The 13,624-nt window shown below is 54.6% G+C and overlaps 1 protein-coding gene across 1 annotated transcript in view; it reads right to left on the reverse strand.

Moving 5' to 3' along the window:
* Nucleotides 1-4,088: 4,088 nt before the first annotated feature.
* Nucleotides 4,089-13,624, reverse strand: part of ASB2 (ankyrin repeat and SOCS box containing 2) — a 42,996-nt gene continuing 33,460 nt past the window's right edge. The window contains exons 8-10 of the mRNA XM_017547005.2: nt 8,705-9,269; nt 7,656-7,809; nt 4,089-4,714 (exon numbers count right to left, since the gene is read on the reverse strand). Coding sequence (XP_017402494.1) covers nt 4,578-4,714; nt 7,656-7,809; nt 8,705-9,269 — 856 coding nt within the window. The 3' untranslated portion in view covers nt 4,089-4,577. The remainder of the gene's footprint in view (nt 4,715-7,655; nt 7,810-8,704; nt 9,270-13,624) is intronic.

Here is a 13,624-nt window from a genome sequence, read left to right on the forward strand (position 1 = left end):
GTTTGGTCTCTTGTGGGCAAAACAGGTAGTTTGACCAAATTGTTCCTCTTGTAGGCACAGTCTTGGAGTCTGTGTCCACAGGCAAAATAAGTCAATTTAAAAAATAATAGCAAACTCCTCTGAACCTCATTCCCTCCAGCACATCCAAAGGGATCCTCTCTAGCTAATCCAGATTCCAGGTTACCTGAGGATGGGTCTTTCCCCAGGCCTGGCACATACCAGGTGCCTCATCAATGCCATGATGAGGCCTCTGCCTGTGACAGTGCAGAGGGCAGCACCAGTGGCAGGAAGTGGCCCAGGATTTTGCCCTGTTAGTGTCCTGCTAGCAAAGTCACCTGAGGGACCTCCACCTGCAAGCAGGCCCAGGTTTGCTCTGCTGCTGTGGACAGGGCTCTGTGGCTGACAGAGGGTGGGCGTGCCGGCCTGCCCAGCTGCTTATTAGAACAGTTTCACAACTAGAAGGGTGCAGGGGGCCAGTCCTGGCTGGGACTATGGTGCTCTCATCAGCAGCACGATGTTGGACACATTCATCCTTCCTCTGTGCCTCAGTCTCCTCACCTGTACAACGGAGGACTGGACTGGGAATAGGAAACAGGTGTACCTCCCTCCGCTGCACCCCAGGCAAGTACCGGCTGCTTGCAGGCTCCCTCTTTTGGAGCCTGGACATGGCCCCTGATTCTTCCTCACTAATACAGGCTGCAAGATTGGTAGTCGCCAAGGGCCCCTCCGACTTGTCTTGTTTTACTCCAGGATTCCCTGGAGTGGGGAGTCCCTGGAGGGGCAGCCCCCTCACCGGGAAACCAGCCAGTGGTTTCTATCCAGTGGCCTCTGAAGACTTCAAGGTCACAGAAACAGGCACAACCCTGGGCAGAGCTGTTCAGAGTCATTATCTGGCCTATGGGATGGGGACGATCCTCAACCTGGACCCTCAGCCTCAGACTGCTCTGGTCTTAAAGAGCAGAAAGGGGCTGGGGGTGGGGAACTCTCCTCTGCCCTCTGTGCAGCATCACACAGGCCGTCTGAATCCATGTCGATGAGCCTCAGCTCCCTACAAACTGCACAGCAGGGGTTTAAATGCCTGCATCCTGGCCTGCCATCTACCAGCTGTGCAATCTTGGGCAAGTTACGTAACCTCTCTGTGCTGAAATTTCCTCATCTGGAGAATGTGATTGATAATAGACCTGCTGCATAGGTTGTTGTGAGGCCAATGTGAGTGCCCTGGCCCACTGTCACCCAGATGCTCAAAGCATCACCAACCACAAGTCACCTCTTGTAGTTGTCTGGTGGTGTCTCTAGGTCCTGCCACGCCGACATTTTAATACCGTTAATGGGCTGTGCTACCCGGGGGATGATGTGCCTGGACCACCCAACCAACCACACCCGCTAGCGGAGGAGCTGGGCTCCGGGGCACATTCTCCCAGGGTGCTGCCTGTGTCCAGTCCTGCCTGGGCTCTCTGATAAGACTGGCCTGTCCCTGCTCACAGCCCCGGGTGTACCTGCAGATCCATTCATTCAAAAGTTGGGAAGCAGAGACTTGTACTAAGACATGACCTGATGGAAGCCCTGGCAACATGATGCCCCCACATGAAAGCGAGCTGGGGGGAAAACACGCATCTGGGAAAGCTTCGGTATTGAAAGTAAGTTTTAAATCCTGCTGCAGTAACAACAGCACATACTGTCCTAACCACAGAGTGAATGGCACTGGTTCAAAGTAAAACCCGGAGCCAGTCCAGTGCCCCCCACCCCTTCACAGTCCCTGATGCCCACCATTGGGTCAAGCAGGCTCAGGCTCATGAAGCAGAATCTCTGCCGGACTCTCAGGGCTCTAAGTGTTCTCCGATGCTGCCAGACGTCCCTGAGGCTGCAAACCTCTTGGGGCTGGGTATTGCAGGAGGGGTCCGCTTCTGCAGAGGGAGTTGGCTGTAAAGTGCTCCAGACAGGAGTGGTGGTCAAAATACATCATGAATGGCACAATGTGAGCCTTGGCCAACTGGAACCAACCCACTGGAGCAGGCCCAGGCCAGGAATGAACCCCTAGCTGCTGGGTTGTGGGGAGGTGGGGGCAGAGACATAAGGAGGCCAAGGCTGGGCATGGCACTTGCAGGGGGCGTGGGGGGCTCTGAGCAGTGCTTTGACTAACCTGCATGGACACACGTACATTAATATTCTAAGAACCCAAATGTAGCACTGGTGCATCTCAGACCAGGAGGTCCCACACCCTGCAGATGTCAAGTACAGAGAATACAGTGGCCGAGCCCCTCCCCACACCTCACACTCAGCCCTTCAGCCTCACGTCCTCCAGGGTGGCACCTCCCACAGACCGGCACATTGCCCTGCCCAGTACCTGGGTCTCTGGGTTGGGAGATTTGTGGCTGCTGCCTTAGGATCCTCCAGGATGTAATGTGGCCCATAAGATGCTGTAGGTTAAGTCTGCCCAATACTCATCCTGGTCCACACACGCCCCAAACAGCTCACACACTGGCCCTGCATGCCTCATCCCATCACCACCTGCCACCCCTCAGGCCACTCTGACCAGCAGTCACCCAAGATGCAAATGCCCTCCCTTTGGCTTCTGGGTCAGCAAAGCCATTCTTCCATCAGAGTCTCCCCTGTGAGCTGATGCCTACTTGGCAACTTACCCCCGTCTCTCGGGGTTGAGTACCCCAGTGGGGGAGGATGCAGGTTTCCTCTGGGGCTTCTTTAGGGTCCCTGCACGTTCTGCCCAGTGTACAGCAAGGCTGCATGGGACCATGGCCAAGCACTGTTAAGCTGGAGCCCCAGGGACTTACTGTGTGTGCCCAGGCAAGTCCCTTCCCCTCTCGGGGCCAGTTTGTCGTTTGTACTATGAAGGAGCGGGCATGACCTGGTTGATCTTTGACCTGTGCCAGCAAGTGCTGCTTGGAAGACTTTTTCTCTGGGAGTTACTGATTCCATAGAAGCCCAGTGTGTCTTTAGCCAGGCATGGTGGCATGCCCCTACAGTCCCAGCTACTTGGGAGGCTGAGGTGGGAGGATCACCTGTGCCCAGGAGGCGGAGGTTACAGTGAGCTGAGATCACGCCACTGCACATCAGCCTGGGCAAAAAAGCGAGACTCTGTCTCAAAAAACAAAAAGAGAAGAAAAGAAAAGAAACCCAGTGTGTCAGAGCCAGCAAGGCCACGAGTGGCATGTCTTACCATACAGATGAGGAAACTCAGGCCCCAGAGGTGCAAACCACTGGCAGAGCTGAGCCTGGAGCCAGTGCTCCCTTCCCCCATGAGCCAGTGCTCCCCTCCCCCAATCTACTGCTTACAAAGGCCAGGAACTACCTTTGACCTTGCTTCAGACTCTACTAGATCCTGCGGCTGGCCTGGTACAGGCTCTCGGCCAGGTGGCCTGCTCTGGTGCTGCTGCAGAGCAGCCTGGACTCAGTGGCTTCACTTACACTTGTGAAGGGAGCACTGATGAGTTACTGCAGCTTCCATGGAAACAGGGCATGCTGCATCTCAGTGCTTGGAACCTGGAGAGACCCGCAGAGAGTGCCACATGGTGGCGAGCCTTGGCTCTGCCCTGTACCACCTGAACACATGATGACAGCTCCTGCTCTGCCCACCCCACAGGGCCACGAGGACAGAGGGAGGCGCACAGGGGCCAGGGTTCCACATGTGCTCTCAGGCTTGGTGCCTTTGCAAGGGCTGACCATGGCCATCACTCTAGCGCCATTGCTCACAGTGCCCAGTATTTAATTTTTTCCCCTAGATTCTCAACAACCAGTAAAACAGGGCTGAACAGGGTGTGAAAACTGAGTGCCAGGAAATGTGTGTGGCAACCGCAGGTATCGAGAGGCATGTGGGCCCCGAGACTGTGACAGAGCTCCTGTTTCCATGGTGATTGAACCAGGAGAGGAAAACCCACTGGGCCATCATCAGGTCTTGGCCGGGGAGGGAAGGAGACAGCCTCTTGGGTCTTTCAGAAACCCAAACACAGGTGACACACTCAGGGGTCCTTGTGCCCCATCCCCACCCCTGCCCCACTCCCACTACTGCCACGAGCAAGGCTGAGGACCTCAGGGCCTGGGGGTCTGGTGAGAGGGACCTCGCTGGGCAGGCATCACATGTGTAGCATTTATTGTATTAATACTTAACGAAGCCGTCCGAGACCCAGGGTCCCCCTCCCCCAACTCTGGGCCACATCTTCATCTTAGTCTTTGGGGAGAAAGCTCTGAAGTCAAGTGGAGAGTTTTCCAAAGCAAGTGGAGGGGCACAGGGAAGGCTCTGAGCCCACCTTCCCCAGACCACCTCAAGCTCTGCCCTGGCCCAGGAATGGAGGTTTCTGCCATTCCCGAAGGCAGAGAAGTTCTGGGATCTGCTTATCCCTTTGTAAACAAATGATTCTTCTCCTCCTTGACACATTCAGTTCTCTGCTCTGGCCAAAGCTCTGGCCCTGAGACCCAGGGAGATCCTGGCAGCTATCCAGGCTGAGAGGGAGGCAGCCTGCAGCCTCGTCTGTCACCAGTTCCCCTTGGAGTTGGGGACACCGACGTCCTGAGACTTAGTAAGAAGAGTCTGAGGGGCTACTCCTCTCTCCCTGTGGCCCCAGTTACTGGGTGTTCTCATATTTCAGGTATCTAATCAGCCTGCCTGGGAGCGGCAAGGTGTCTAGTAGTTTTATACGGTATTTCCCAATGGCCTTTCGAACCCGCAGCCGGCAAAGGTGAGCCAGAGGTCTTGGAGGTTCTGGAAAAAGGAGGGAAAGAGAGAGGCTGATTTGTCGTTTGCGATCAGCAAAGGATTTGCATCTGTGACCCCAGCCTGGGGAGGCACCTAGCTGACGTAGCTGGGGAAGAGAAGGGGTACCTACACCCCAGTCCCTGCTAACTAAAGAGACCCAGCAAGCACCTTCCCACTGTTCACCCCTCATTGATCTGCACAGCCCAAGCAGTGGACAGAGTGGTTATCACACCCATTTCACAGGTGAGGAAAGTGAGGCTTAGCGAGGTTCTGACCCTTGCCCAGGATCCCTCCTGGGACTACAGAATGGTGCCTCCCTCCTCTTGACCGCTTCCTCTTCATACACAACCTGGGCCCCAAATACAGCTTTAGCAATGGGGTCTGAGGGTTTGACCTCTTAAGTGCCCCCACATGTGGAATTCAACTCAGAGCTCCCGGCGATGCTGAGAGGCCAGGGTAAGAGAGCAGAGACTGGCAGTTCCCCCCCAGCCCCAGAATCCCACCTGGCTGCCTCCCCCAGGAGCCACGGAGCAGAGTTTTCTCAGCTGGGGAGTGGGTAGAGGTAAGAGCAGGGATGAATGCATCTAGTAATGGGGTAATTTATTTCCATCCTGAGCAAAGGGTCAGACACAGAGAAAGGGTCTGCTGAATCACAGAATGCCATTCATTCATTCATTCATTCATTCACCAAGCACATGCTAAGCCCCCTTGCTGCACCTAGCTCTGTGCTTGGGCCAGAGGTGCCTGCCCAGAGGCTCTAGGGGAGGCTTTCACAAGAGACGGTGCCCTCTCAGTGGGGTCCTGAGGGGTGGGCAGGAATCTCCAGGTAAGGAAGGGAGACAAGGGCATTCCAAGCAGGGAAAACAGCAAGTGGCAAGGACAGGAAGTCAGGCAAGCCTGGGGCTGAAGGGGCAGGTGAGATGTGGAGCAAGGGCAGAGGGCCAGGTGGCTGCAGCGTTGCCTAGCGATGCATCCACACAGCCATCACCATGTTTCTGACACCCCCACTGCCCTCTGAGCCGCCCTCTGAGTTCACTGCCTTCTGAGCTCAGATTTTTCCACTAAAAATCGGACTACCCCAAAGAACAGGGAAGCGTCATTCCTGTTGTCCAAGCATCTTGTCTGGTTAGTTCCTATTTCTATCCCTTAAATGCTGTGGTCTGGATAAAAAAATAATATGGTTATCTTGCACATAGAAGGTCTTGAATATATATTCAGTTAATGGCTGAATTGGAATAATTAATTATAGGCATTAAGACCAGTTAGGACACTTTTTTAATAGTCCGGAAAAGAGATGGGGAAACCATCAGGTAACGAACTTAGAATATAACCTTCCCTCCAGGAAGCTCAGCACAGGCTGCTGAGCAGAGGCAGAGCCACAAGGGCTGGGCAGGCCAATCCATGGGCTCTGGGTGTTTCTTCCCAGAATAATGATGTGGACGTCACAGCATTAAACAAACAAGCTCGTGGGGACTGTCTTGCAGGTGGGAAGTGGGCTTTAAAGTAACCCAAATAGGTACTGGTTAAAAACGATTGGTTTTACTGGCTAACAAATGTGTACTGCACACTAAGGTCTCTGCAGGGATTTCCCAGGACCATGGCTGAGTTGTGGGGGAATCACCCTTCTCTAAGGAAGGCAGGAGAAACTGACAGAATGGGTGGGACTGTTATCTAGGCTTAGACTGCTCCACCCTCTAGTGGCCAAGGATCATGGTGGCAGCAACCAATTATTCATTAGTTCCTTGAAGGTTTACTGTGCGTCTAGAGTTGAGCCCCAAGTGAACAGGCAAGTTGATGCCTCCCTGCCATCACTGCCCCAGAAACTTTATCAAAGGCTTCAATTCAAGTGCCTTCCAAGAACCTGTGCCAATGAAACATCCCACAGTACGTCTGGGTTCACAGGGGTGTGGGGATCAAGGAGGAACATGGTGAGTCAGAGCTGGGGCACGGGGTGGGCCCCTGAGGCTGCACAGTCTCACCTGGGGACAGAAGCAGTAATGGTGGAATGACAATGGCCTGCTGCAGGCCAGCCTCTGTACTACTCCTTTAACAAACACTTGGCCAGAGCAGGACTGTGCCCTCAGAACCAGAGAATGCCCTGGGGTAGCTGGGATGCCGCTGCACACATGCCCATTTCTGTCACCTGCGGTATCCTGTTTGCCCAGGTGAGCTCCGTAAGGCCTAAGAGGGACTCTGACTTCCTCAGCCTGACTTAGCCAGGTGGCCCCATCTACTCTGCACACATCAGAGCGATAGTGGCCGAATCCCACTTCACTGTGCCTGGCACAGTTCATGTGGACAGAGGTGAAAGGGGTTGGCCCAGGTGCCTCTGTTCAGGTGGTGAGAGGCCCTGCCCACAGTCACTCAGCAAGACCCTGGCAAGGCTGGGTCCAGGGTTCAAGGGCCTGTCTTCCACACTAGGGCTTTCTGTGCACCAGCAACTTTGGTGTCTTCTGGGACCCTGTTGAAATGCAGACTCCCTGGCCCCACCCCAGACCTGCAGAATCAGAAGCTGCATTTTTAGCAAGACACCCAGGTGCTTGGTGTGCAATTTAGTTTGAGACACCCTGGACCACCTTCTCTCCTCTCCCCTGCCACAATGCCTCTTGGTGGCCCCAAATCGTTCACAACCTACTCTGAAGGTCCTGATACCTCTCAGGGGAGCTATAGCTGTTTAAAACATCATAGGAAGATGTAGTGGAGAGACTCTGGGGTTGGTCAAACCTGGGTTTGAATCCTAACTCTGCCACTAACCAGCTATGACTTTGGCCCAGGTGGTACAACTCTCTGAGGGGCAGATTCCTCACGTTTCATCCAAGGAGTTACAGACACATGGTGTGTGACACGCAACACAGAGCCTGGCATGGAGCAGGTGCTCCCAGGGTTAGGCCTGGGCCTCAGTCAGGCAGGGAGATCTGCCAGCCTCGGCGCAGCAGCAAATCCCTACCTGCCTTCTCCTTGATGACGGCCCAGTCCTCGAAGCTGTCAATGTGCTCCTTCAGCCTCGAGCAAAGCTGCACATTGCCCACGTAGTCCAGGAGGACATCGATGATGGGCCCTGCCCAGCGGCTCACCTCTGGGGCAGACACAAACTCACAGAACTGAAAGAGAACACGCGGAGACCAAGACGTGAGTTCACCCCACCTGTAGCAGCCTGAGGCCAGGGAGCACAGGGGATGTGTCCAAGCACACACCCAGCATAGACACTGTCCCCTGAACAATGTCCCCCCAACACAGGCTTCTGCTGCCCAAAGTGGAAGATGGGCAACTTGAGCAGGTCACATCACCTCTGAGCCTCAATTTTCCTGTCTATAAAATAGGTATATGAAACAAACTCCAAGGGGAATTTTTTTAAACGTGAGAATTAGGTATATGAACATAAACTTTGCACACAGTAGGCAGCCCATGAATCATAGCCATTAATCATATAGTAATTATCTCCAGGAGATGAGTGTGTCTAACTTCCTTTTAAGTTCTGGCTTTTAAACCAACCACATGGACATGTCCTGCCTCGGGGTCGCTGGCTTTCTGCTTCTGACCCTACCCTACACCAGCCTGCTCTTGACATCCCTTTCCGGATCATTGTTATTTCACATGGCATTCCAGGTGCAGCCCCTTAGTTCTGCAGAGTTCTCCGCTCCACTATCGGTTCCTTAAATTCCCCAAAGCAGTGGACCACAATAAGGATTGTTCCAAAGCACCACTAAGTTCTGCGGCCTCTAAAGTGAGCTAACCGCCGGTTCCGCTGCCTCCAAAGGGTGCTAATTTCCAGTCGACTACGCTCCCTCCAAAGCGCCCTAACCACTAACCCAGGCTATCCAGGACGCAGGTTGACCACCGTGCTCGGCTGCCCCCCAGAGCTGTCCACACTCCCGCGGAAGAAGTCCACGCGGCTCCCAAGGAGCGCGAAGCACGCGGCCCCGTCGCCGCCCACGAGCGCGCCCCCCGGGCCACACCCCCGAGGAGCGCTCCCAGCCGCCGGCGCGCGCCGCCCACCTGCACCACGCCGGGCTCCTTGTCGGCCGCGGGCTGGTCGTTGAACCTGCTGGAGGGCTGCGGGGCCGGCGGGTGCGGGCCGTTCCCGTAGAGGCACGAGAAGCAGGGCTCGCCGTCGCAGCCCAGGTCCATGAGGAACTTGAGCAGCGACAGGCACTTCATGGCGAACATGATGGTGGCGGGGAAGGCGGTGGGGTGCGTGACGATGTAGGCGTCGATGTTCGCGCCGTGGTCCAGCAGCAGCTGCATGGTGCGCAGGCAGCCGTGGCGGATGGCCACGAGCAGGGGGCTGATGACGTCGCGGTTGGGGTCGGCGCCGTGTTCCAGCAGCAGCTCGGTGGCGTACACGTTGTTGTTGACCACCGCGAAGTACAGCGCGGAGCTGCGCCGGTCCTCGTAGAGGCGCGCGCGCTCGGGGGCCAGCGGCGTGTTCACGTCGAAGCGCGCGTCCAGCAGCGCCTCCAGCACCTCGTCGTGGTTGCGCTCGGCCGCCAGGTGCAGCGGGCTGATGCCACTACGGCGCACGCGCGTGCGGCTGGTCACGGGCAGCAGCATCTGCACGATCCTGCGGGGCCGAGGGGCGGGCGCGGGTGAGGGGAGGGGCGGGCGCGGGTGAGGGGAGGGGCGGGAAGGGGCCGGCCCCGCCCCGCCGGCAGCGGCGCACGTCCCACCGGCAGGGGGCGCCGCGGGTCCACCATTCTCACCCCATTGGGGAAGGTGGGTCGGCTGCCGTCCCCGCTTTGCAGATAAGGAAACAGAGGCTCAGAGAGCTTCAGCCACCCTCCCAAAGTCACATCGCCAGTAAGTGGCAGAGCTGGGCGTCAGACCCGGAACCTTTGGCTTCCGAAGTCTGAGTTCTTAAAAACCTCAGCCAGACTGCACTAGGGTTTCGAGAAGCTCCCACTGATTGATTTCAGGCTAAGGGCTGTGGTCTGTTGCCAGCTCACTCATCTGGAGGAACTGGCGGGGAGGCCCCCAAATCCAACGAATGTCCAACCTTCTCCCTGCAGGAGGCAGTAGACGTTTGGAGCCAGATCCTGCTCTCTCTGGGGGAGGATGGACAGGGACAGCCAGATCCAAGAACTCCTGTGCCAGGAGGCTCCTAAAGACAAGTGCTCTTGGGTTTAATCTTTACAATAACCCCTAAAGCAAGGCTCCTCATTCCCATTTTGCAGATGAGAAGATTCAAAGCTCTAAGAGGTTAAGGGCCTGCCCAGCCATACAGTCAGAAGAGGGGAACCAGGGCGTGCAGCCTCCTCTGACTCCAGGGCTGAGCTGTCCTGCATCCCTATCTTGCTGTCCTGGGACCCTAGTAGAGTCACTGGATCCTGAGGACAAAAGGGAACAGACGTGTTTGGCCCCAACTACTTCTGCCCCAGGCCCCAGTCAGCCCACTGTGGCCATGAGGTCACTTGTGCTCCTCTCCTGTGAGTCTCATCGCCTCCTCCCCTGAGGGCTGATGCTAGCTTCTCCCAGTCTCTCTGCCCCACCTTCTGCGCGTGGAGAACTTGGTCAGCTGCTGAAGCCTGAGCTCCCAGAACCACCAGTTCCTCTTTCCTAAAACTCCAGCCCTGACCTCAGCACTTTACCTTATTCATCTACTAAATCCTCCCAGTAGCCCTCTGAAGTGAGTACTGTAATATTATCCTCATTTCAGAGATGAAGAGCCAGAAGCCCAGAGTAGGTAAGTGGCTCCTCCAAGAATGCAGAGCTAGTAAGTGCTGGAGCCAGGATTTGAACCCAGGCAGTCTGACCCCAAAGCTACACTCTTCAAACTCCCCTACTTCTTGTGTAGCACTTAGGGTGACAGTTAATATATCACGGGGCTTTGCAATCTTCACAATGTGTTAACTTGCCTGCTCATTTTACTTCTGCTGCAGCCCTGGGTGGGAGTGGCTGGGGCAGGCCTGTGGCCTTTTTTTTTTTTTTTTTTTAACAGATGTGGCTCAGAGAGCTGAATTGACTAATCAGGGGTCATAAGACAACTCTGGGGGCTCAACCCCAGGACTCTTGGCCACTTCTCTTGGCTCTCTTCTCTTAGACCCCTGCCTCCTGCCACCAGTGTGATTCCAGACCCTAGTCCCTACTGACAAGTGACCTCACAGCCTTGTGTGGGGCTCCAAGGAGGCGGCCATTGCGGGGGGTGGGGAAGCAGGTCCCACTAGGCCCATTCCCATGCCTCTCGCTTCCTGGCACATGGGCTTCCTGGAAATCTGATGCCAGTGACCTCCTGCTGGGATCTCAGTGGAAAGTATTGTTATTGTTAGTGACGCTATGTTTGGCTAAAATCTGCCTCTAAAACCTCAAAAGGAAATTCACACACCCAGGGGGACTAATTGCCTCCTAATTTCTATTTGTGTAGGCACAGGAGGCCTGACTTTGCTCTGCAGAGGTGCTGGTCAAAGGCAGGCCTGGGGCCTCACCCTGGATGGCGGCCACAAATGCTCCGCTAACAGCTGTAACGTGCCCACAGCGAGAGGGCCTGCCTCGGGGCTGCTGGCCAGATGGGGCTGGGATCTCTGGCAGGTCACAGCTGGCCCGGCAATTCTCCATGAACCAAGGGAAAGTGGCAGAAATGTGGGAACTTGAACACTGTCTCATAATGCAGTGAATCATCTTATTGCCGTAAGTCTCTGCCAATCAGAAAGCGAATGTGTAATGCTGGACAGGCTCTGGAGACCAGTGTGTCCAGCTCTCCCATTTTACAGAGGGTAAAAATTGAAGCCCAGGCTTGGGGTGGGGAACAGAGTGAGGTTGGACAGAAGGCAAATGGTACACAAGAGCGAAATGCAGGTCTCTAGATGCCCAAGGCCAGGCCTTCTACAATGTCCTGCTCCTCCCAACCATGGGAGGGGCCATGTTGGCAGCCCCACTGCACATCATCACTCTTCTCCCAGCCCGTTTTGTGGGGCAGAGGACAGGAGGACAAGGGGGTGACCCCACCAAACAGTCTGGGTCTTCCCACTTCTCCCACAGGCACGTATTGGGACCTCAGAGTACAGTTGCTCAAGGGGCATCTTATGAAGAGGAGCAAAGGTGACCATTGCCTGATAGAACCGTAGGTGTCTGGAAGGATGGCTCTCAATCTCTCGCTTGTCCCCTCCCCAGTGCAGAGGGCACACCAAATAGCTTAGCTTTGCCTGTGTAGCCCTGAGACCAGAGCAGATCCAGCTCAGGGTCACTCCAGGAAAACCCAGTGCAGCAGTGTGGCAGGTACTGAGCTATCTCTGACCTTGGACCTCATTCTGAATCACTGGGCTCCTGCCTCGCTCCTGGGACCCACCAGTATCTGAAGCCTGGCATCCTTGCCCCAGGCCCAGGTTCCCACTCTGGGATTCTAGTTTCCTCAAGGCAGCAGCCTTGCCATACTGCCTGGCCCTGGCCCTGATGCCCTTTCTGAATCTAGCCCAACAGCAGGGGAATGGGCAGAGAGCTTTGAGCCAACGCAGGCTGTCCTTAGCTAGAGAGGGGCCCAGCATGAGCAGTGGGGGAACCGGGAGGCTCAGAGTCCGGGGTACAGGGGTTACACACCAGCTCTACCTTTCAGCACTGGGCCAATGCAGGCCTGTCACTTAAGCACTCTGAACCGCACCTAAAGCAGAGGGGTAATTAATTGTAATAATGGTGATGATGATGATGATGTTAGCTATAGCTACCCTTTATTGAGCTCCAGTGGGTTGCCATGAGCACTTTACCCCCCCCTTCCTTAGTCATAATTGTGCTAATATTGCCAAGCGCTTACTATGTGCCAGGTACCATTTAAAGTGGTCCTCACATTTATTTTCTTAGTTTAATCCCAGCATGACCCTTAGAGCTAAGAACTTGATCTCTTTTACTCATTTACTCAAAACAACACAGCAAGGTAGGACTGCTTCCAATCCCAGGACCAGGTTCCAAAGTACAATTTAGTAATCTTTCACCAAGGCTGCTTTTGAGGATAAAATGATATCTTACACATGAGTCTGATCGGCCTGTAGTTGGCAGCGAATAAATAGTGGCTCTTGGTATCTTGATTGCCACAATGACTGCAGCCCACTGCCCCTGCTACCCTAAACACAGAGGCGTTCTGGGTCACCAGGTCACTGTGCCGTAACCTTTGTCAATGTTCAGTGTAAATTTGGATGGAGGGCTGGGCACGGTAGCTCATGCATGTAATCCCAGCTCTTTGGGAGGCAGAGGTGGGTGGATCACTTGAGCTCAGGAGTTCAAGACCAGCCTGGGCAACATAGTGAAACCCCATCTCTACTAAAATACAAAAATTAGCCATGCGTGGTGGCGGACACCTGTAATCCCAGTTACTTGGGAGGCCGAGGAAGGAGAAACACTTGAACCCAGGAGGCAGAGGTTGCAGTGAGCCAAGATCGTGCCACTGCACTCCAGCCTGGGCAACAGAGTGAGACTCAGTCTCAAAAAAAAAAAAAAAAAAAAAAAAAAAAAAAAAAATTCTGGATGGAGGACTTGACTTTAATATGGGAACCAATTGCCCATAGATGGCTCCATTGCCAGCACATCTGAGCTCCACTGTGTGGGCCTGAGGGGCTTATTTTCTACGAGGCTCTCTCTATTGAGCTCTGAGCCTCAGTTTCTCTTTTAACTAATGGGGATATTAACCTGCTTGTGAATGTGCTTTATAAACTGCTTTTTAATGTATTAAGTGTTCTCTATTTGGCTTTATTCCAGAAAGAATTTCAAGTGGCTTGCAAAGATTGATAAAATACAGCAAAAGTAGTATATATTGGAGCAAAAGAGAAGGAATATTTAAAAGCGATGGAATCAGAAGTAAGGCCCAGAATGCAAGTCTGTGTTTTCTATTGGCCACAGAAGAGGCTCTAAGATCCGAATTCTCTACCCAGGCTGCACAGTAAAATCTCACGGGCAGCTGTTAGACACCCTGAAGCCTCGGCCACAGCCCAGACCAGC

The sequence above is a fragment of the Cebus imitator genome, unplaced genomic scaffold (assembly GCF_001604975.1).
Source record: "Cebus imitator isolate Cc_AM_T3 unplaced genomic scaffold, Cebus_imitator-1.0 Scaffold193, whole genome shotgun sequence".
NCBI classification, from domain to species: Eukaryota; Metazoa; Chordata; class Mammalia; order Primates; family Cebidae; genus Cebus; species Cebus imitator.